Source organism: Alligator sinensis, unplaced genomic scaffold, assembly GCF_000455745.1.
Source record: "Alligator sinensis unplaced genomic scaffold, ASM45574v1 scaffold850_1, whole genome shotgun sequence".
NCBI lineage: Eukaryota > Metazoa > Chordata > Crocodylia > Alligatoridae > Alligator > Alligator sinensis.
The window spans coordinates 55,303-77,002 of NW_005842742.1; the positions used below are offsets into that span (position 1 = coordinate 55,303).

Consider the following 21,700-nt stretch of genomic DNA (forward strand, 5'->3'; position numbering starts at 1 on the left):
GGCAGGGGGCTGGACTTGATGACCTACTGAGGTCCCTTCCAACCCTAACATCTATGAATCTATGAAACACTGACCCGGTCGATGCACTCGTTCAATGGTTCCCAACTTTCATTAGACTCTAGGCCCTTCTCTGTTAGCTCCAGGCTTCCTCGTTTGAAAGGTACCTCTCGTTAGACTCCAGGGCCCCCTTGGAAAAAGACAGCTCTTCACTTTCACTCATTTCTAGACTATGAAGAAAATCCTAAAATGATTCTTCTGTTGCAGAATACTCAATGAACTCCCAGTTTCGCAACCAGGATAACTCTCGGGCCTTTGAGTGTATCCGGAGAAGTACAAGAAAATCCAAAGCAAGTTCCTCTGAACCGTGCACCGCTTTCTTGGGATATTATCAATCTGGCAATGTGACCAAGAGCAGCTCCATAAAGCAGAGAACACATGGACACACTTGCTGCCAGGTGGTGAGGCCTCAGGCCCTTCAGAATCCGTCCTTAGGGCACGTTCCAGACTCCCACCCCATCCACTCCACTTTGGTGTGGAGGAGTTTGATACAGTTCAGATTCAAATTTCTGTATTCACATGCTTTTCTGTGAGAGAACGATCTCCTGGCCAGTGGAGTAGAGACCTGGGAAACTGAGTCATGGCTCGGTTGTTCTTTCCTTCGTAGCATTGGGTGTGATTGTTGGCTGGCACGTCTCAACTCCCTTGGTCACCAGCTGTCTTCTCTCACTTGCTGGTGGCTGGCATTCAGACTGAACTGCTCCTGGGATCAGGGTATCTGCAAGCAGGAATGTAGTGAGCCACTGACCACAGCAGAAAGGAGTGAGGGGTGGTTCAGGACCCCACAACGCTGGCAGAGGAGGGAGGGAAAAGAAGCCTTCTGAGACAAAAGGACTGGATGGTGCTACTGTCTCACACCACAGAGAAGTGATAGAAAATAGAGAGAGAGGCAAAGGGTTAGGACAGAAAGCTAATGGCCTCCCGGGCTGCATTAGTAGGAGTGTTGCCAGTAGATTGATGGAAATGATTCTCCCCTTAATATATTCAGCACTGGTGAGGCCACATCTGCAGTCCCGTGTCTAATTTTGGGTCCCCCACTACAGAAAGGATGTGGACACATTGGAGAGAGTCCAGTGGAGAGCAACAAGAACGGTGAGGGGGCTGGGAGACATGATTTATGAGGAGAGGCTGAGGGAACTGAGCTTATTTAGTCTAGAGAAGAGAAGACTGAGTGGGGATTTGACAGCAGCCTTCAACTCCCTGAAGGGGGTTGTAAAGAGGATGGAGCTGGACTGTTCTCAGTGGGGGCAGACGACAGAATGAGGATCAATGGGCTCCAGTTGCAGGGAGGGTAGTTGAGGTTAGATATTAGGAAGAATGTTCTCACTAGGAGGGTGGTGAAGCACTGGAACAGGTTACCCAGAGAGGTGGTGGAGTTTCTATCCTTGGAGGTTTTGAAGACCCAGCTAGACAAGCCTTGGCTGGGATGATGTAGTTGGGGCTGGTCCTGCTTAAAGCAGGGGGTTGGACTAGATGTGACCTCCTGAGGTCCCTTCCAACCCTCATGTTCTATGATGCTATGACTGCTAACCCTGGACAAAGAGCCAGGACACCTAAGTTCTAGTGGGATCCTCCAGGATCTTCCCTCACTACACATTTGTTCAGAGTCCAGCATGGTGGGCTCTGATCCCAGCTGCACATGGGGCTGGTTCTGGCCCAGGGATCTGTACAGGGCCTGGTCAGGCCCCAATCCCAGCTAGGCCAGTGGTTGAGATCTACAAGTTGCTTGAGATCTACAGAGCACCTGGTCAGACCCCCAAGTGATAGAAACTTTGATGCCAGTCGATACAGCCAGGCCCATATCCAAGGGACTGGATATTTAATAGAAGCTTTCTCCAGGTGGGCTGAAGGTGCTGGAGAAGTCTGCTGAAGATCAACAACTCCCATGATGAAATCTCTGTCAGTACTAGCTGCCTTCCCTTGACACATGGTCCAAGAAAAGCATTGTTTGTTGATGTATTATCCCAAAAGTGTTATCCTTGGGTAAGATTCAGGTAGTTCCTGCCCCCACAGCAACCTCACACCCTTCTGAATTATACCAGGCTTGCATAGTCCCACCCCTATGGCTTGGTAGAGATAGGGCATTACAGCTGTGGGGGGAATTCCATGGCAAGGACCTAGCTTGATTTAATGGGAAATGCATTGTTGAATTCCCCTGGCAACTGCCATTGTTTGGGGTTCATGAACTATGGAGATAACGTGTTTCTGATCACTTCTCCTCCTGCAGTGCTTTCAGGTCAAGAGCCTAGCCAACTTTCAGAGCTGATGGGTTCCTTGGAATGTCCTGAGATTGTAAAAAATGACTTTCTTGGCTCTGAGCCCTGATGCAATGGGAGTCTGAGTGAAAAGTATTGCATAATTCAACTTCTCATGGGTAACATGAAGAAAATTCTCATCCCTAAGGAGGGGGCAGGAGCAGAGGACAGCGGTTGTGAAATTTCTCTCCCCCAGCTGAAGTCTATCATGAATTGTTTGCCTCCTGTCTTCATCCTGACAATGTCTCTGGGGAATTTTCCAAGGGATTTGAGGAGGGGTATGTTTCAGCCCTCTAGGCCCTATAAAAAAAGAGAGAAGCACTGTAGATCTGTCTGGAGGAATGTCAGAAACACCAGAGCACAGCTAGGTCAGAGGTAAGTGATTCTTTTCTGGTTTGTGCCTAGGCAAATTCTCCTGTTGTTTTTCACTAGTTGTCCCCAGACCAAGGAATTATCAGAGATGGGTGAAGTCAAGACTTTCCACCCCGTCGGGATCACCAGAAGAAGGTTGATTATGCAGAATTCTAGACAATTTAGAATGAATTCTAGCTAATTATAGCTAATTATTGTCTAGTGAATTATCTAGTCAGTTCATTATATAATGAATTCTAGCCATCATTCTAGGTAATCAGTTTTTTCTGGAGCATGCAACACCACCGTTTGAAGTGCTGACAACTAGGTTTTAATTCCAGTACCATACGGATCCTTATTATAACAATCAAAAGTACACAGCAGGTCCTGTGGGAAGTTTTAAAATCTCCTACTCAATAAACAAGGCACGGTTGTCTTGTGAATAAGCCCAACGCAATGACAGGATGATGGTTGTGTTAATATAAAACATTCCAGTTACCCGTTTTCCCGGATAGTTGGAGAGAGTCCAGTGGAGGGCAACAAAAATGTTTCATGGGGCTGGGGCACATGACATATGCGGAGAGGCTGAGGGAACTGGGCTGATTTAGTCTGCAGAAGAAAAGACAGGGGATTTAATAGCAGCCTTCAACTGCCTGCAGGGTGGATCCAAATGGGATGAAGCTGAACTTTTCTCAGTGGTGGCAGATGACAGAACAAGGAGCCTTGAGCTCAAGTTGCAGCAAGGGAAGTTTAGGTTAGATAATAGGAAGGACTTTCTCACTAGGAGGGTAGTAAAACACTGGAACAGGCTCCCCAGAGAGGTGGTGGGATCTCCATCCTCAGAGGTGTTTTAAGACCTGGCTAGACAACGCCTTGGCTGGGATGATGTAGTTGGAGCTGATCCTGCTTTGAGCAAGGGGTTGGATCAGATGTGACCTCCTGAGGTCCCTTCCAACCCTCATTTTCTAGAAGAGGTGGAGGAGTGGGGTTTTGATAAGTCTTTAAATACCTGAAAGGAGATTACAGAGAGGATAGAGACCGACTTTTCTTTCTGGCTATAGGGGAGAGGACTCGAAACAAAGGCCTCAAACAGCAGCAGCGGGAATGGAGGTTGGAGATGAGAAGGAACTGACTTTGAGGGTGGTCAAGCATTGGAACAGGCTCCCTAGAGAGGTGGTTGTATCAAGGGGCTTCTTCAGAGGTTGGACAGACACTGGGGTTGGGGTTAGTTATAGGTGAACCTGCCCTGGAGCAGGGGTCCAGACTAGATGCGACTACGAGGCCACTTCCAGCCCTACTTCCCCATGATCCTGTAATCACCTCTCTACTGTATCAGAATTGGTTGGGGTTCTGAATCGGAGTGAAAATAAGAAATTGTGCCTTTTCCTGGGGAAGGCAGTTTTCTATGCAGGTGAGTCCTGAATTGCTCAAATTACTGTTTTCTAGAACCAAAGAGAAGTGGGGCTGGAAGGGACCTCCAGAGGTCACATCTAGTCCACCCCCCTGCCTGAGGCAGGATCAGCCCTGTCCAAACCAATCCATAATCATAGGATCATGGAAAAGTCAGGCTGGAAGGGATCAGCCCTGTCCAAACCATCCCATTCAAATCCATAAGCAAAGGATCATGGAGAAGTCAGGCTGGAAGGGACGTGCTGAGGTCATAGTCATGGTCATAGAGAAGGCAGGATGGAAGGGACTTCCAGATGTTGTCCAGTCCAGCCTGAAGCAATACCATCCCTATCCAAAGTCATGGCCTAAGTTATTAGCAAAGCTACATGGTTACACCTGAACCTGCCACAAGTACAGCAGGGGGACTACAGTGGCCAATGCCCAGCTGTCACAGAGGTTGTTAAAATACACTCGGGAGATACAAGGAAGAGGTCTGGCCCCAGCTACAAAACAAAGCAAACCACAATCCGGTCTGTACCAGTCTGACCGTGGGGCAAAAGATCATAGAATCATAGACAATGAGGGTTGGAAGGGACCTCAGGAGGTCGCATCTAGTCCAAACCCTGCTCCAAGCAGGACCAACCCCAACTATATCATCCCAGCCAAGGCTTTCTTGAGCCAGGTCTTGAAAATCTCCAAGGGTGGAGACTCCACAACTTCTCTGGGGAGCCTGTTCTACTGCTTTATCTCAGTGAAAAAGTTCTTCCTAATATCTAACCTCAACTTCCCTTGCTGCAACTTGAGCCTACTGCTCCTTGTCCTGTCATCTGCCCCCACTGAGAACAGTCCTGCTCCATCCTCTTTGCAAACCCCCTGCAGAGAGATGAAGGCTGCTATTCAATCCCTGCTCAGTCTTCTCTTCTCTAAACTAAAGAAGCCCAGTTTCTTCAGCCTTTCCTCACAAGTCATGTTCCCCAACCCCCAAACCATTTCTGTTGCCTTCTGCTGGACTCTCTCCCATGTTTTCTTCTGCTGCAGACGTCCCATGTTGCGTGTCAATCAGAATAAGTGAGACTTGAGTGAGATGCCTGCCAAAAATTTTAATGCATTTCCTTTACCTGAAGGCTGGTTATACAGAGCATGGAGATGGACCGTTCTTTCTAGTGGCAAGAGACAGGACTAGAAACCATGGTTTCAGATTGCAGCAGGGTAAATTGAGGTTGACAATCAGGAAGAATTTTGCACTCCAACAGGGGTTCAGCTTTGGGACAGGCTGCCCAGAAATTGCGGGGGGGATCTCCGTCCTTGGATGTGTTTAAGAGCAGGTTGGACAGATGCTTGGCTGGTTAGTTCAGATGGGATGGATCCTGCCTGGAACAGGAGGTTGGACTAGATGGGACCTCCTGAGGGCCCAATTTTGCTATGATTCTCTCATCCAAAACACTTCCGTATTGGAGGCTTTCTTCCTCCTCCAGGTCTCATGAACCACCATGGTGCCAAAGGGCCAATTTCAAGTCCAAATCCAGATTTAGAGTCAACCCCTGGCCTGTGGCTCATGTCTGGCCACCAGAATCCTATTATGTGGCCCTTAGGGCTGCTCTTGGATTCAAAATCCTGGCACTGGGGGAGTGGTTGCTGTGGAGAGACCTGTGGTCCACAGTTAGTGGCCCTCCATGCTACATTGGACACACAGGGTGGCACGGGGACCAATGCTGGCACACACAACTGGTTTCAGGCCCAGTCCTGGCACACATGAGCCAGCTGAGGCTGCGCAGGGCCCAATCTGGCCTGTAGACCAGCCCCATGCCAGTCATCAAAAGGTTGAACCCTGCTGCCCTCATCTATACTAAGTCTTTTCTGCCTCTGCAGGAAGACCACTGCCCCATTTCATTGGCTCTCGCTCCATGTAGTAGGCAACTCGATCCTTCTAAACATGGTGTATGCCCCAGAGGTCATCCAGACCTTTGATGCATACACCTAGGCAGGTGTATGAAGGACTGAAGGCTGTCCAAGACCTTCAATCCCAATTTTGGATCATAGAGAAAGGGTCCAAAGGCCAGACTAAGTCTGGATATTCGGTGCCTCAACAGCTGTCATTCTGCACGTGTCCAGGAATCAAACCCAGGTCTCATGCGTGGTAGGCAAGGAGTCTACCCCTGAACCATGACAGCAGATCACTCCATGGATGTGACTTAAAAAAACAACTCATGAGACCAGCACTTGGCCACGAGGTGGCAGGAGAGTCCTTTTGTATGGACCAAACTACTGGATTGACTGATTGACCAAGCTACCCGATGGACTGTAATTGAACAAACTACCCAATTGACCAAACTACCCGATTGACTACCAAGTTGTGGGAAATTCCCTGCTCACAAACTGAGTTAATCTATCACTGAGTAAAGGTTGCCCTGGGGGAATATCCTGCCCTTAGGGACAGTTGAGTTTAGCAGGTTTCACTGATAACTGGAATATACCAAGTCAAAGTGCACGACCACATACCAGTACTTCTCTACCCTTTTGGACTCCAGGACACCCTCGTCAGACTCAAGGCACCCCTGGGAAAATCTCACTCCATTTTCACACTGTTGGATGTGCAACCATGATTCACAGTGTCAAACCAGAGTTTTCAAGTAGGAATTCATAGCATTAGAAACATTCTGAAATGCTGTGGCCTTTCTGAGGTCTCTGCCAAGGAAAATAATTGCTCTGTTATTTTTCTGTTGTCAAAAATGAGTGGAAAGTAAAATCTGGTATTTTCTGAGGGAGGCCTTGAGTTCAATAAAGACAAGTGCATGGTCCTGCACTTAGGATGGCATAATCCCATGCACTGGTACAGGCTGGGGACTGGCTGGATAAGCAGCAGCTCTGTAGAAAAGGACCTGGAGGTTACAATAAGCTGAATATGAGTCATCAGTGTGCCATTGTTGTAAAGAAGGCTAACGGCTTCCTGGGCTGCATTGGCAGGAGCATTGCCAGCAGGTCAAGGGAAGTGATTCTTCCCCTCTACTGGTAGGAGTCCTGTGTCCATTTTTGGGGCCCCACTACAGAAAGGTTGTGGGCAAGTTGGAGAGAGTCCAGCAGAGGGCAACAAGAATGGTGAGGGGCTGGGGCACATGACTTGTGAGGAGAGGCTGAGGGAACAGGGCTTGTTTAGCCTGGAGAAGAAAAGACTGAGGGGGATTGAATAGCAGCCTTCAACTCCCTGCAGTGTAGCTCCAAAGAGGATGGAGCTGGGCTGTTCTCAGTGGAGCAAGGGAAGTTGAGGTTGGATATTAGGAAAAACTTTCTCATGAGGAGGCTGGTGAAGCACTGGGACAGGCTCCCCAGAGAGGTGGTGGGATCTCCATCCTTGGAGGTTTTGAAGACCTGGCTAGACAAAGCCTTGTCTGGGATGACGTAGTTGGGGCTGGTCCTGCTTTGAGTAGGGGGTTGGACTAGACATGACCTCCTGAGGTCCCGTCCAACCCTCATGCCCTGTGATTCTGTGACTGCAAGGCCACTATCCCATACCAGTGTGCTAGCAAAAGTGACAATCCCCATTGTCCCTGACTCAATAGTGTGTTTCCTCTTGAGGCACCAGGTCCAACTTCCTTGCCAATATCCTAAATCATTGAGGAGCAGAGATGTCCCATTGATTTCTCTCTCTCTCACTGCTATTTTTTTACCTTTATTTTCCAGCTATGGGGGTCCCACACCACTTCTTGCCCTGCTGGGTCTATGCCATCATGATGCTGTGTGGTAAGTGTTCCCCCTGGATTGAGAACCATGGTCTAGGCAAAGCAAGGGACACTCAGGCATTTGGCATCTTGGTTGACCTCCAGTGCTTAAGGGCGCAAGTGAGAATGCCTACTTGAATGACTCTTCCTTCATTTGTTGCTTGCCCCATTGCCCCACCTTTTTGGTGTCAAGCAGCCAATTGAGGCTGCTGCAGGAGACAACCAGAGCTCTTCTTCCTCCCGTGCTGTGACTGATAGGATCAGTCCGTGAGGTTCAACAACCCATGGAGCTGTGTCATCCAGCTCTTCAGGCTCCCCACATCTCTAGAAATTTGGGGGTGGGTGCGCAGTGGTTCTGCTGCTTCAGATTTCCGGACCTGTGGGAAGCCCCATGGGCCAGATAACATGGCCCTACAAGCTAGATCATGCTGGCATACAGGATCTCTTCATGTCTGGATCCAGGCATGTGAGATCAGGCATGTGGGGAGTCAGGCTTGCACACTGGATCACACCATGGACTGACCACATACCACATGTCCAGCCCGTGGGACCTGTGGGTTGGGCACCACTGGGATAGTTCCTTTTCTCCTTCCCCCAGGCCCAAATCTTCCAAGGCTCATGATAGTCTTTCACACCTGTTTCCTCTGCGTTTGTAGGTGTTTCTGATGTGCTTCTCAGCGTCGCATCAGGGGAACATCCGGATTCGACATTTTCCGGTCCTCTCGGAACAGAGTTCATCACGACTTTCATACAAAATGGCTTGGGCCACCCTGGCAATCCCATGTTGTTCATCACTGCCTACACTCATCCCACCGCTGTTACTGTCTCCGTCAATCAGGTGGTTTATAAGGTCGTCACCATCCCTTCTGGGCAGACAATAATGGTGACCCTCTCCCCACAGACAGAGCTGAAAGGCATCAGGAAGTTCGACAATACAGTCACCATCCGGGCGGAGAAGAAGGTCTCTGTTCTCTCTTTCAACTCAAAAGAGCACTCTGCTGATACTTCCATTGTGTACCCCGTGCGGAGCTTAGGGAAGGAGTATTATGTCATGACCCCCCTCCTAGGCCCAAGGACCACTACTGAGTTTGCCATTGTTGCCTGGCAGGAACCGACCACAGTTGACATCTCCCTCGAAGGGCATGTCACATATGAGAGAGAAAAATATCTGCCAGGGAGAAAACTGACCCTGCAGCTTAATGCCTATCAGGCAGTCCAGCTGCAAAGTTATGAGGACCTGTCCAAGACCAGAATCACCTCCGGAAAACCCGTGGCCGTCTATTCAGGGGCATACGTGTGTGGTGGGAAACGTATCCAATGTGAACATGTCAGTGAACAGCTGCTGCCGGTGTCCAGCTGGGAATTATCTTTCATCGTCCCGCCATTGCCTTTCAAGACGGAAGGTGATTCGGTGTACCTCCTCGCATCTCAGGGCACAGAGGTCCATTTACTAAATGGGGAAACTGAAAGCAGCCGGTTCATCGAAGGCAAGGAAATGGCCAAATACCTGGTCTCGCAGCCACTGGTTATATCTGCCAACTCCGCAGTCCAAGTCCTCTTCTTCTCTTCTGGAGGGAAGAAAGGGAGTATGATATTTGAACCATTCTTCATGACTATCCCTGGCCTCTCCAGCTACTGCCAGTCCTACAACATCTATGGGCACAACCAGTTTGAGAACTATGCGCTGATCATCGCCAGGACGTCGGCAACCACCGGGATCACCTTTGATAAGAAACCACTGGACAGTGTCACCTGGAACGCTATTACAGACACAGAATACTCTTGGGCTGAATATAGCATGGGGAAGGGATTTAGCACCCATTCTATGGAGCACCCTACTGCCCCATTCGGGCTTCTGAGCATTGGGATTGGAGATCACAAAGCGTACGGGTCCCCAGCTACTTGCACAGGGGGTATGTTCTGGTTTTTTTTAATGGCCTCATTCCACCTCTTCTTGGTTCCCTCCTTGCTTTTGCCCACAACAGACTCAAGCAGCTGTGGGAAATAGATAGGCACATTCCTTGGCTGCTTGAACACAAATATCTAAAGTAGTTATAAAGATGCTGTTACTTGAAGTACCCTCTTCAGCTTTCAGGGTTAATACCCCATTGAGGTATTAGCCCTGATAAAACCAACCCAGTCAAATATCCGTCCAACCTGCTCTTGGAAATTTCCAGGGATGGAGACTCCACAATGTTTCCAGGTAGCCTGTTCCAAGGCTTGACTGTCCTTATAGTCAGGAAGTTCTTCCTTACCTCCAACCTCAGTTTTCCCTGCTGCAGCTTGAGGCCCTTGCTCTTAGTCCTGTCCCACAGAGAGTTGTCCATCTCCATCCTCTCTGTCTTCACCCTTCAGGGATTTGAAGCCTATGATCAAATTCCCCCTCAGTCTTCTCTTCTCCAGACTCATTCACCCCAGCTCTTTCCACCTATCCTCATCAATCCTGTTTCCCAGGCCTCCGGTCATTATTGTCACTCTTCAATCTGTCTACATCCTTTGTGAAGTGCAGGGCTCAAAACTGGACACAGGGCTCCAGGCGAGGCCTCACCAGTGCTGAATAAAGGGGAAGAATCATGTCGTTTGTGAATGCAGTTGATACAGCCCAGGAGGCTGTTGGCTTTTTTGGCAACAAGAGCCCACTGTTGACTCATATTCAGATTATGGTCAGGGTCTTTGCAGACTCAGGCAGATAGTATAGACGTTACTATTAAATGCATTAATTGGATGCTTTTAGCATAACCATATAGGGCGGGAATTTATGTAAACTCAGAGCACAGAACATGGTGAAATTTGGCAGCTACACAAGGGCAAAAGAGTTAGAACTCACATCTAATTATCCTTGTCCATTCACACCTTCCACATTTCTTCTCCCAGATATTCACCCCCCTTCCTGCGACTCCAAGGTCTGTGAGAAGGGCACAGCCTGTGTGATGAGAGATGGGGAGCCACAATGCACGCCACTGACCAACGGGGTGTGTTGGGTCATGGGAAACATGCATTACAAAACGTTTGATGGCCAGAATTACAACTTCCAAGGCACGTGCATCTACACCTTGGCCAAGACTTGTGGAGATGACAGCAGCCTCCCTTCCTTCCACATTGAAACCAAGAATGAGAAGAGCATGACTTCACAAGTGGCTATCCACGTCCATGGCGTCATCGTCACTGTGGGCAGGTTTGAAGATGGCTTTGTGAAGGTGAGCGGTATATGTTCTTCTTTCTGCATGCTCTTAAATTTGTTGGGTCACTGTAGCCCTTACGATCACAATTCATCAGTTAAGCAGGGCCACGTTTCTCTGGTACTTAAAGAAGAGGCTTCCAAGCTGAGTTGTGAGGTGTGAAATTAGTGCAACTTTATCTGCCAGGGCCCCAGAAGATGGTGGGCGTGTGGGTGGCTTAGAAAAAAATTCCACTGGGACAGAGGGGCTCTTTGGCTTCTTATTTTAGTAGTAGCCTAGGGATAGATGCTCCTGTCAGGGGAATTGGTTGAGACCCACAGAAAACAATTAATTCACTCTAGATTTACAAAGCATCTCTGGGTGTGTCTACACGTGCACTTTAATGTGCATTAACCTATTTTAATGTGCATTAAAGCATCACAAAAAAGTGCTCTTTAGCTAATGTGCATTAAAATAGGCTAATGCACCTTTTTCTAGCACCTCAGATTTCATGCACATTAATGAAAGCATGTTAATGCACATATAGATGTGGCCACTGAGAATCAAATCTGCTTCTGACCTGTCTGAGCTTAGCAGTTATTCCAGATTTATTCTGTGATGTAAACGAGGGGAAAACAGAATAGTGCACTATTCAGGTATAAAAGCCTGGAGAAGAGAAGACCGGGCGGGGGTGGGGGGGTGTTAAATAGCAGCCTTCAACTCCCTGAAGGGTGGTTCGAAATAGGAAGGAGCTAGACCAGTGGTTCCCAAACTGCATAAATGGGGTCGTGCTGAGGAAAAGTTTGGGAAGCACTGAGCTAAACTATGCTAAACTATGGTGGCAAATGACAGAACAAGGAGCAATGGGCTCAAGTTGCAGAATGGGATGTTTAGGTAGGTTATCAGGGAAAACTATTTTACTAGGAGGGTGGTAATGCACTGGAACAGGTTACCTGGACAGGGGGTAGCATGTCCATCCTTGTATTTTTTGAAGATCTTGCTGGATAAAGACTTGGCTGCGATGATGGAGTTGGGGCTGGTCCTGCTTTGAGCAGGGGGGGTGGACTAGATGTGACCTCCTGAGGTCCCTCGCATCCCTCATTTTTTATGATTCTATAAAAAAGAGCCAGCCAGCTACAATGTCAGTGCTTGAAAATGTGTAACAACTCTATAGCCAGTTTCTACCCAGCTTTGATTTGACAGGGTAGTGTGCCCCCAAGTCAATTTGTTTTGTAACTACAGTGGGTACCTGTATGTCACCAAGTTGATGGTGGGGTTGAAAGACTATGTATTCAGGCGATTTATGCCTTTAACCAAACTGCAGACAACCACTGTCTATCAAAAGGTAATAAGAAAAAAAATTGAGAGTACAAGGTAGCAAATTAGACACTCATCTGAAAGGCATATAAGTGGTATGCATGGTACTATCTGTTCAAAGGGGAATGTCCTGTCTGTCCTAGGTGAACGGGGAGTCTTACAACCTTCCTGTGATCATGGCTGGAGGTCAGCTCAGGGTATATCAGCATGGCAGGAACATCATGATACAAACCAGCTTTGGCCTCACCGTGAGCTATGACCTGGCTTACCATGTGAGAGTCACTGTCCCCTGGAAGTACCAGGGCCAGGTGTGTGGCCTGTGCGGGAACTACAACAAGGATGAAAAAGATGAGTTCTCTCTCCCAGGGGGCTCCCTCGCCCCTGACACAGCGGCATTTGGCTCCGCCTGGAAAGTCCCAGGAGTGTCCTGTACAGATGGATGCGGTGGGAACAGCTGCCCTGTCTGTGAAGGAGGAAAAGTTGAAAAACTTCAACAGGAAAACTACTGTGGTATCCTTTCAGCAGAGTACGGTCCCTTTGCTGACTGCCACAACAGTGTGGACCCCAGCCCATATTTCAGCAGCTGTGTCTACGATCTATGCCTGGGCAGAGAAGACAGCCAGATCCTGTGCTGGAGCATTCAGAGCTACGTGATGGCCTGCCAAGATGCGGGTGTCAACATCCAGTTGTGGCGAAGTGACTCCTTCTGCCGTAAGTGTCATTCGGCTGGTCTAGCTGGTGAGCCAGCCGCTCTCACTTCCCTTTATTTTGGTGCGAGATGAGTCTGGGCTTTTCTGGGACTGTTCTGGGTCAGAAGTTAATGCCCAAAGTGTCTTCTTTCTTCTCGGGGGCTCCATCCTTCTTCTGCCTGTCCCATTCTAGTCCACAGCATTTGTGGACAAATTGGAGAAAGCTGGAGACAAATTGGAGGGAGTCCAGCAGAGAGCAACAAAATGGTTCGGGGGCTGGGGCACATAACGTATGAGGAGAGACTGAGGGAACTGGGCATCTTTAGTTTCGAGAAGGGAAGACTGAAGGAAGTTGAAGGCTGCTATTAAATCCCCCAGAAGGGTGGTCCCGAAGAAGATGGAGCTGGGCTGTTCTCTAACACAGTGGCAGATGACAGGACAAGAAGCAATGGGCTCAAGTTGTAGCAAAGGAGGTTGAGGTTATTAAGAAAAACTTTCTCACAAGGAAGGTAGTAAAGCACTGGGACAGGCTACCCAGAGGGCTGGGGGGATTTCCATCCTTGGAGGTTTTGAAGACCTGGCTAGACAAAGCCTTGGCTGGGATGATGTAGTTGGGGCTGGTCCTGCTTTGAACAGGAGATTGAACTAGATGTGACCTCCTGAGGTCCCTTCTAATCCTATGATCTATGCTGTCCTCTTCCATCTCCCCACCTGTTTTTCCCCTTGTTCCATTCTTCTCCTCCATGCCTATCATCTCTTCCTCCATGTCCCTTTCTCTGGAGCATGAGTGTCAAACTGGTTTCATGCACACAGCTTGGTGGAATAAGAAGGGAACAGCATTTGGACTGTAACAACTAGATCCTTCTTAAAAGCTGTCCTAAAAGCCTTGCTTGTAGCCGAGTTGCGTGTTTGCTCAGAGCTGCTGCCCAACCACCCTATGCCCAACGGAGCCCCATAGCCCTGGATTCTGCAGCAGGCTTCATCCCAGCTAGCCCTTCCTGCATTTCTCTAGTCCACCAGGAGCCCAGCATGCCAAAGGGAACAGCTTAGTGAGTGACAAGCCATATGTTTGACACCCCTGCTCTAAAACCCGGTATAGGATCCTTCCATGCAGCTGTGATTTCTTTCTGTATTTAAGCGCTGAGCTGCCCAGCCAACAGCCACTACCATGCCTGTCCAGACCTCTGGACCCACACTTGCTATGAGCTCAAAACCAGCCTGGACAGCCCCAAGACCTGTGCTGAAGGCTGCCAGTGTGACAACGGCTTCGTCTTCAATGGCCAGGACTGTGTGGTGAAGGAGAGCTGCGGGTGCTTTAAGGATGGGAGATATTACCAGGTACTGTCCTCCACTAAACAATATGGTTAGAATCATAGAAAATGTGGGTTGGGAGGGACCTCAGGAGGTCACATCTAGTCCAACACCCTGCTCAAAGCAGGCCAAGGCCCAACTGGATCATCCCAGACAAAGCTTTGTCCAGCTTCTGCCCCTCCTTCTCTGTGCCTGTCCAAACTGCTGTGCTGTGGTGGGGGCTCTTGTGGTGGGAGAAAACTCCCTAGAGTTCATTGTCTAGCTGCATAGGGACCAGGTAACACGGGTAAAGTATTGACTGCAGTTTATTTGCTCGAGCAATGACCATTAAGCCAGCAAAAAGGCAAAATGGCCTCCCCTAAAGGGTGGGGCGTTCTTTTATACTTTTTACAATAAGGCAAGACTGCAGGGTTAACAAAAGCCTTGGGCGGTGCTTTATAAATCTTCATAACAGCATATTTCTATTAAGCTGAACTAGCACTTTCTAAAAGCTAAAAGTTAAGTAACAGTAACATTATGATATGTTAGCAAAACCTTGCACAGTGGGAGATACTTCTTAAGGACACGATCACTGTACTTAGAACAACGGCTTCTTTGTCTTATCTTGTTTCTTGCTGTAGCTGATTTTACAGCACACAGACACAGATCCACTTGCTGCATTTTATTCCGAAAATGGTTAACACGGTTAAAATGATTACTTAACACAAGCAAAGGCTTAACTACCATTCTGCCTTGTGGTCAGCGGCATTGCTAGGCCGCAGGTCATGCCTTGTATTCAGCTGCAAAGCTAATACTTCTTAATAATCCAAATTATTGTTAACCTAACAGTATGCTATCAGAAAACTATTCTACTTCAGGGTAATAACAATCATGCTCACTACACTCTGGTCCCTTTGGCTCATGCAGTTAACCACAATCCACAGGTTTTCAGGTTCTTTACACTTGGGAGGAAATACTGATGCAATGAGTCTATTCTTATTGACAAAGAACAGCTACGCAATCCTGGCTCTCTTAGTGCAGTTGCTGTCAGGCTTTTTACTCAGAAATCTGCATATGTCTTCCTTTAACCAGTCCAGTGGCCCAAAAGCTCTGTATTGAAGAAAGATGGATTATTACTGAAGTAACCATAACTGTGAACTGAGAACCCACTGTGCTAGGCACGGTCCAAACAGAAAACAAGAAAACTGTTGTGGCTCCAAAGAGCTTGCAATCAATGAGTAACTGGAGAGGTCAGGCCTTCCTATTTTATTTCATTAAACAACCCCTTGTTCTTTTGCTTCAGACTAGTGGTTTTCAACCTTTTTAGAGGCAAGGCATGCCTCGTTAGGCTCAAGGAATGCCTTTGTTAGACTCCAGTCCCTCATTAGATCCAAGACATCCCTCGTTAGACTCATTGTCCTCCTCATTAGACTTGAGGCACCCCCATTAGGCTCTATACACCCTCATTAGACTCAAAGTCCCTCTCATAAGACTCCAGGCTCCCCTTGGAAAATCCCAGCTCTCACTTGTTTTTTGACTACAGAAAAATCCTAGAGCAATATTTCTATTGCAAAAAACTCAGAAAGATCAGAACATGTCAGAACAATAAAATCATAGAAAATTCGAGTTGAAAGGGACATAATGCTGTTGACATGCTGGATTCCTATTGGAAGGCTCTGGGTTTATCTTGCGAATCATACAAAAGTGTTTGTGCACCTACCAGTGATAATACTGTATGGCACCCCATAGCACTCTTGAGAGATCTCCGGTACCCAAAATCACTAGCTTAGATGGTGCACTATCTAAGGTCCTTCCATGGAGTGTTGGATAAAGCCTTGTCTACACAGGAAAAAGGAGAAAAGACTGAGGAGGGATTGAATGGCAGACTTCAATTCCCTACAGGGGGGCTGCAAAGAGGATGGAGCTGCACTGTTCTCAGTGGGGGCAGATGACAGAACAAGGAATGGGCTCAAGTTGCAGCAAGGGAAGTTGAGGATGGATATTAGGAAGAATTTTCTCACCTGAAGGGTAATAAAGCACTGGAATAAGTTACCGAGAGAAGTTGTGGACTTTACATCCTTGGAGCTTTTGAAGACCTGGCTAAACCAAGCCTTGGCTGGGATGATCTAGTTGGGGCTGGTCCTGCTTTGAGCAAGGGGTTGCACTAGATGTGTCCTCCTGAGGTCCTCTCCAACCCCCATTTTCTATGATTCTATGACTAGCTATTCTGGAGAAAATGATTCCAGGATAAAATAGCTATTCCAGAATAATTTCACTCTGTTCCTGAATAAAAGTGATTTTATCCAGTAGTTTTGCTCTGAAATGATACAAGTAAGGGAAATTCTTCCAAACATTAACATATCATGGCTCCTGGTGCTGAGCTATTCAATGCTGATTTATGATGATCTTTCCTTAATGAACTGGATTGATCTGTTGCCTTTCAAACACCTTGTCAGCCCAACGAAAACGTCCTGGTGAACAAGTGTCAACAAAGCTGCACGTGTCGCTCTGATCATGAGGTCATCTGTAAGGCCCACCGCTGTGCCAGTGATGAGAACTGCGAGGTTAGAGATGGCATCATGAGCTGCATCAATAAAGGTAAGATCATCATTTGAAAAGGAGATGGAGATAGAATGGGATGACAATGTAGAAGAACTATTGTGGCAGAGCACCTTTGGTGTCTGCCACTTTAAGGGCTTATGGCAGCAGATGGGCCTACCTCCACATGAGTGATAACTGAAGCAAGTTGCCCTGTGAGGGACTAGAGGCTGAGTGCAGCCTAGTGCGGGGCATAAGGGTGCTGCCTCAGAGAGTAGGGATTGCTCGAGTGACCTGAAGGTGCTGCATGTGCACTGGCCAGCATGAAAATAGTTAAGCCTGATGGCCCAGGGGGGTTGCTCAGAGGAGCAGGGCAGGTTGGGAGCGGCTCAGCGAGGGGCAGTATGGAAGAGGCCCTGTGAGAGGGGACGGAGTGCATGAGCAGAATGTGCGAGGCCCAGCAAGGGGCGGAGTTTAGTCCAGCCTCCGGTCGGACCAGTGGTTGACTTATGATGCCATCTGCAAGGCATGGGACACGGTGTAGGGATAGCACGGAGCCATGTACAATGCCCCTTGGCACTGGAGCACTAGAATGGGTTGCCTCCTGCATTTTACACCAGTTTATTAAACAGCAAGTCGTGGCAGGCGTGGCTGGGCGGACTGCCCCACATAGACAGGTGGGCAAGCCAATGTTAAGGCCTGGCCCTGAGCTGGCCTCCTGTCACAGCCATCATAGAGAGGTAATGCCAGGCCTTCAAAGGCTCTTTCATCTGCCAGAGAAAGACAAAGTGAGAAGTAGGAGCTGAATGTTAAAGCCATTCTAATTAGGAATAAGACATTGATTTCCCACAAGGGGTGCCCCTGCCAAGCTTCATTTGTTTTCATGCTCTCTGGAATTAATTCTCTGAGATCAATTATTTCCAGATCCCTGCAAAGTCCAGAAATGCCGGGCCCAGGAGAAATGCAACGTTGAGAATGGCCGAGCGAAGTGTGTCCCAAAGTATTCTGCATCCTGCACGGGCTGTACAGGCCTCCACTACCGCACCTTCGATGAGCTGCGGGTGACCTACCAAGACACCTGCACCTATACTATAGCCTCCTACTGCGGTGATGACCCCACCCTGTTGCCTTTCACCATCAATGAGAAGAACAATTGCATCAGAAATGCATCTGCCTCTGAACAATGGGCGACGAACATCAGAGTCTATGGGTACAAGATCACCATCTACAGGACAGAAGTAGATCTTATCAGGGTGAGATTCCCAGCTCAGATCTTATTTGGATTCCTGTTTGAAGGTTTTGAAGACCTAGCTAGACAAAGCCTTGGCTGGGATGATGTAGTTGGGGCTGGTCCTGCTTTGAGTAGGGGGTTGGATGTAACATACTGAGGTCTCTTCCAACCCTCATTTTCCATGGTTCCATGATTCCATCTTGTCAAACATGTGTAGGTGTGCAAACACTTAATCATCCTAGCATCATGTGTCCTGTGACACACTTAAAATTATCTCAGGACTCTGGTGAAGAATCACTCCCCTAGTTGTAGGCAGGGAGTGGTCTACTGGGAATGACAGCTTTCCATCCAAAACTACTGATGTGCCAAAATCAAGACCTTTTTTTTAGGAATTGATCACCTTTGTCTTATTTTATAATGAAAAATCAGTAAAATATTTCATACAGAACACTATGCGCTAATGTCAGAGCACTTTGAAACAACTATAGAAGCGATGTAGATGTGCATGTACATGTAGACATAGACATAAATGTAGATGTAGACGTAGACATAGGTGATTAGATTAGATTTGAGTATGAAGGAAGAAACCTAGTAAATATGGCAGGGACAGGTGCACTGCAAACTTGCACAAGGCCTAATGATGATTAGTGTTGAATTTTAGTGTGGGAAAAACCCTGTTTCCCATAAAAAAAAAAGCATTTTCCATGGAAAACACTAAAACAGCTATAGAGAGATTCAAGTTGCCACTGGAACTAATTCTTCCCTCCTCTCTCTCCAGTTGAATGGCGTGACCGCTGCTCTCCCGCTGACTCTGAAAGATGGTAAAATCGAAATTGTCCAGATCAACCACCGCCCTGTCCTACGGACAGATTTTGGCCTCCGTGTGACCTATGATACGGCCTGGATAATCACAGTGACTGTCCCCAGCAGTTATTATGGAGCCACTTGTGGTCTGTGTGGAAACTTCAATGGTGTTTCCAAGGATGACACAACATTTCCTCTTGGGCCAATATCTGAAGTGGACTTCTCCAATTCCTGGAAAGCTGAGGACACAGACATAGCCTGCTGGGATTATTGCCAAGGGAGATGTCGCGAGTGTGAGCTCGGAGAGAGACAGCTCTACGGTGATGACTATCGCTGCGGAATAATCACCAAAGCTCTAGAGGGGCCCTTCAGAGACTGTCATGCCCGAGTGAATCCTGACGATTTCTTCCACAGCTGCATCCATGCCATGTGTCTGAACTGGGGGAACCAGAGCCACCTGTGCCAGGAGCTGGAAGCTTACGCCATTGCTTGCAGGAAGCATGGGGTCACTGTCGATGATTGGAGGACTCCATCCAGTTGTGGTAAGCTCACCAGTTGGACTTCCTTAGCCGCAATGGGTCTAAGCAGTCTCAGTAGTTGAAAGATGATGTGTAGGCTTGGGAATAGTGTGGGGCCCAAAACTGGACGCAAGAGTCCAGATGTGGCCTCATCAGTGCCAAATAGAAGGAAATAATTACTTCTCAATCTTGTGGCAGTGCTTCTACTAATGCAGCACAGGATACCGTTAACCTTCTTGGCAACAAGGGCACACTATTGGCTCATAAATGTCGTTTAATCAATTGCGCTGGTTTTTAAGTCTTCCTATCTCTCTCTCCCTCTCTCTCTCTCTCTCTCTCTCTCTTTCTCTGACCCAATCCCAGATTTACCATGCCCTGACAACAGCCATTATGAGGTCTGTGGATCTGCCTGTCCAGCCACCTGCTCTGACCGAACAAGTCCTTCCTCCTGTAAGAAGCCCTGTGTGGAAACCTGCCAGTGTAACGATGGCTACATCCTCCATGCTGGCGAGTGCATCCCTGTGGAGAGCTGTGGCTGTTACTATCATGACCACTACTATAAACCCAATGAGACATTCTGGTCTGATGACAAGTGTCACACACAATGTAGGTGTGAACGCAGCCAGGACATGCATACTGTGGTTTGTAAGAAGTCCCGGTGCAAAGTTGGGCAAAAATGCGTCGTAGTGGATGGTGTCCGGGGTTGCCACGCACTCAAGTACTCCATCTGCATAGGAACTGGAGACCCGCACTATACCACCTTTGATGGGAAGAAGTTTGATTTTATGGGTAGCTGTATCTACCAGCTAGCGGGGACCTGCTCTCCAAACCCCAAGCTTGTCCCATTCACTGTCAAGGTGGAGAACAACAACCGTGGCAACAACCTGGTGTCTTTCACCAAGGTGGTGACCTTGGAGGTCTATAATCTGACCATCAGCCTGAGCCAGGAATATCCACAGAAGATCCAGGTATGGAACCACATACAGCGAGTCATTGCAAGCATCTGTTGGGGCACATCTACACGTGCACTTTAATGCCCATTAGCCTATTTTAATTTGCATGAAAACCTCACTGAACAAAACCCATGCTATTTAGTTGATGCATATTAAAATAGGTTACTACGCATTGTGTCACTTAAAAACTGTGCTCTTTAGCTAATGTGCATTAAGACAGGCTAATGCACACTTTTGTAATACCTCACAATGGAGGTACTAGATTTAATGTGCATTAACTAAAACAGGTTATGTGTAGATGTGTGAAGTTGACAGGCTCTTCCCAGATTGTGTGCCTGAAATCTTTCTATGTCAGGAAGACACCACTCACTTCAGCACTGGGTTTTAATCCTCAAACCTCAGGCTTTATCCATCCTATGTGTCAGAGCCTGCCTGTACTCAGACACCAACCCAAAACCAGTAAACTCTTCAGGTTCCTCTGGCATATCTGGGTGGTATCCAGGAGACACACTGCATGGCCTGTTGTTCTCTCACCCAAAGCTTTTTTCTGTATTTTCCAGGTGGACGGGGTCTTTGTAGACCTGCCATTCTACCATAAGGACAAACTGAAGGCCTACATCAGTGGAGTCCATGGTTTCATCCACACAGATTTTGACCTGAAAGTGAGCTTTGACTGGTACAGTTATGCCAGGGTCATTGTTTCCAGTATGTATGCCAATGCCATGTGTGGGCTCTGTGGTAACAACAATGAAGACACCGCTGATGATATGACCATGAAGAATGGAACTCTGACATCTGATGAGATTCAATTTGCTGACAGCTGGAAGGTCGGGGAGGTCCCTGGGTGCCACGCAGGATGCGTCAAGGACTGCCCTAAATGTACTGAAGAGATGAAGAAAACGTACAGGGGTGACAAGTACTGCGGGGTCATCATCAAAAAGAATGGGCCGTTCCATTTCTGCCACAAAGTCATTGACCCAGCCTCCTACTTTGATGACTGTGTCTTTGACACATGCCAGTACAAAGCTCACCACGATACACTGTGTAGCGCCATCAGCACTTACGTGACAGCCTGCCAGGCTCAGGGCATCCGGATAGGGAAATGGAGATCAGCTGCATTCTGCAGTAAGTGAGACCCACTGGAATCTTCTTTCATTTTTTGCCAACATGAACCACGCTGTAGGCAGGCCACTGTTTCCAGCTGTTCACAGTCACATCTGTTATCACTGGCTTTATACTGACGGCAAATCTCCCTGAGCTCTTTTGCTTTTGCAAGAGGAAGAAGATGGTCCTAACCCCCAGGGCTGTCCAGGTGGGCTGCTAGCTGCATGCGTGCTGCAGCTAGCAGCCCACCTGGAGGCAGCACCCGCTGGATCAAGTGGTGCATTTGGCACTGGAAGCCCAGGCGTGCTTGGGGAAGCTTAGGCTTGGCGG

General features: G+C 48.0%; 2 protein-coding genes across 2 annotated transcripts in view; one reads left to right on the top strand and one right to left on the bottom strand.

Moving 5' to 3' along the window:
- Nucleotides 1-4,414, bottom strand: part of LOC102370918 (rRNA 2'-O-methyltransferase fibrillarin) — an 11,029-nt gene extending 6,615 nt beyond the window's left edge. Inside the window, exon 1 of the mRNA XM_025216476.1 lies at nt 4,396-4,414. Coding sequence (XP_025072261.1) covers nt 4,396-4,414 — 19 coding nt within the window. The remainder of the gene's footprint in view (nt 1-4,395) is intronic.
- The window catches only part of LOC102371424 (IgGFc-binding protein-like), a 40,798-nt gene continuing 21,628 nt past the window's right edge, over nt 2,531-21,700 (top strand). Inside the window, exons 1-11 of the mRNA XM_014525073.2 lie at nt 2,531-2,687; nt 7,731-7,790; nt 8,425-9,681; nt 10,643-10,965; nt 12,387-12,954; nt 14,071-14,270; nt 16,679-16,820; nt 17,685-18,013; nt 18,770-19,337; nt 19,677-20,281; nt 20,827-21,391. Of these exons, the coding sequence (XP_014380559.1) occupies nt 7,733-7,790; nt 8,425-9,681; nt 10,643-10,965; nt 12,387-12,954; nt 14,071-14,270; nt 16,679-16,820; nt 17,685-18,013; nt 18,770-19,337; nt 19,677-20,281; nt 20,827-21,391 (4,615 nt within the window). The 5' untranslated portion in view covers nt 2,531-2,687; nt 7,731-7,732. The remainder of the gene's footprint in view (nt 2,688-7,730; nt 7,791-8,424; nt 9,682-10,642; nt 10,966-12,386; nt 12,955-14,070; nt 14,271-16,678; nt 16,821-17,684; nt 18,014-18,769; nt 19,338-19,676; nt 20,282-20,826; nt 21,392-21,700) is intronic.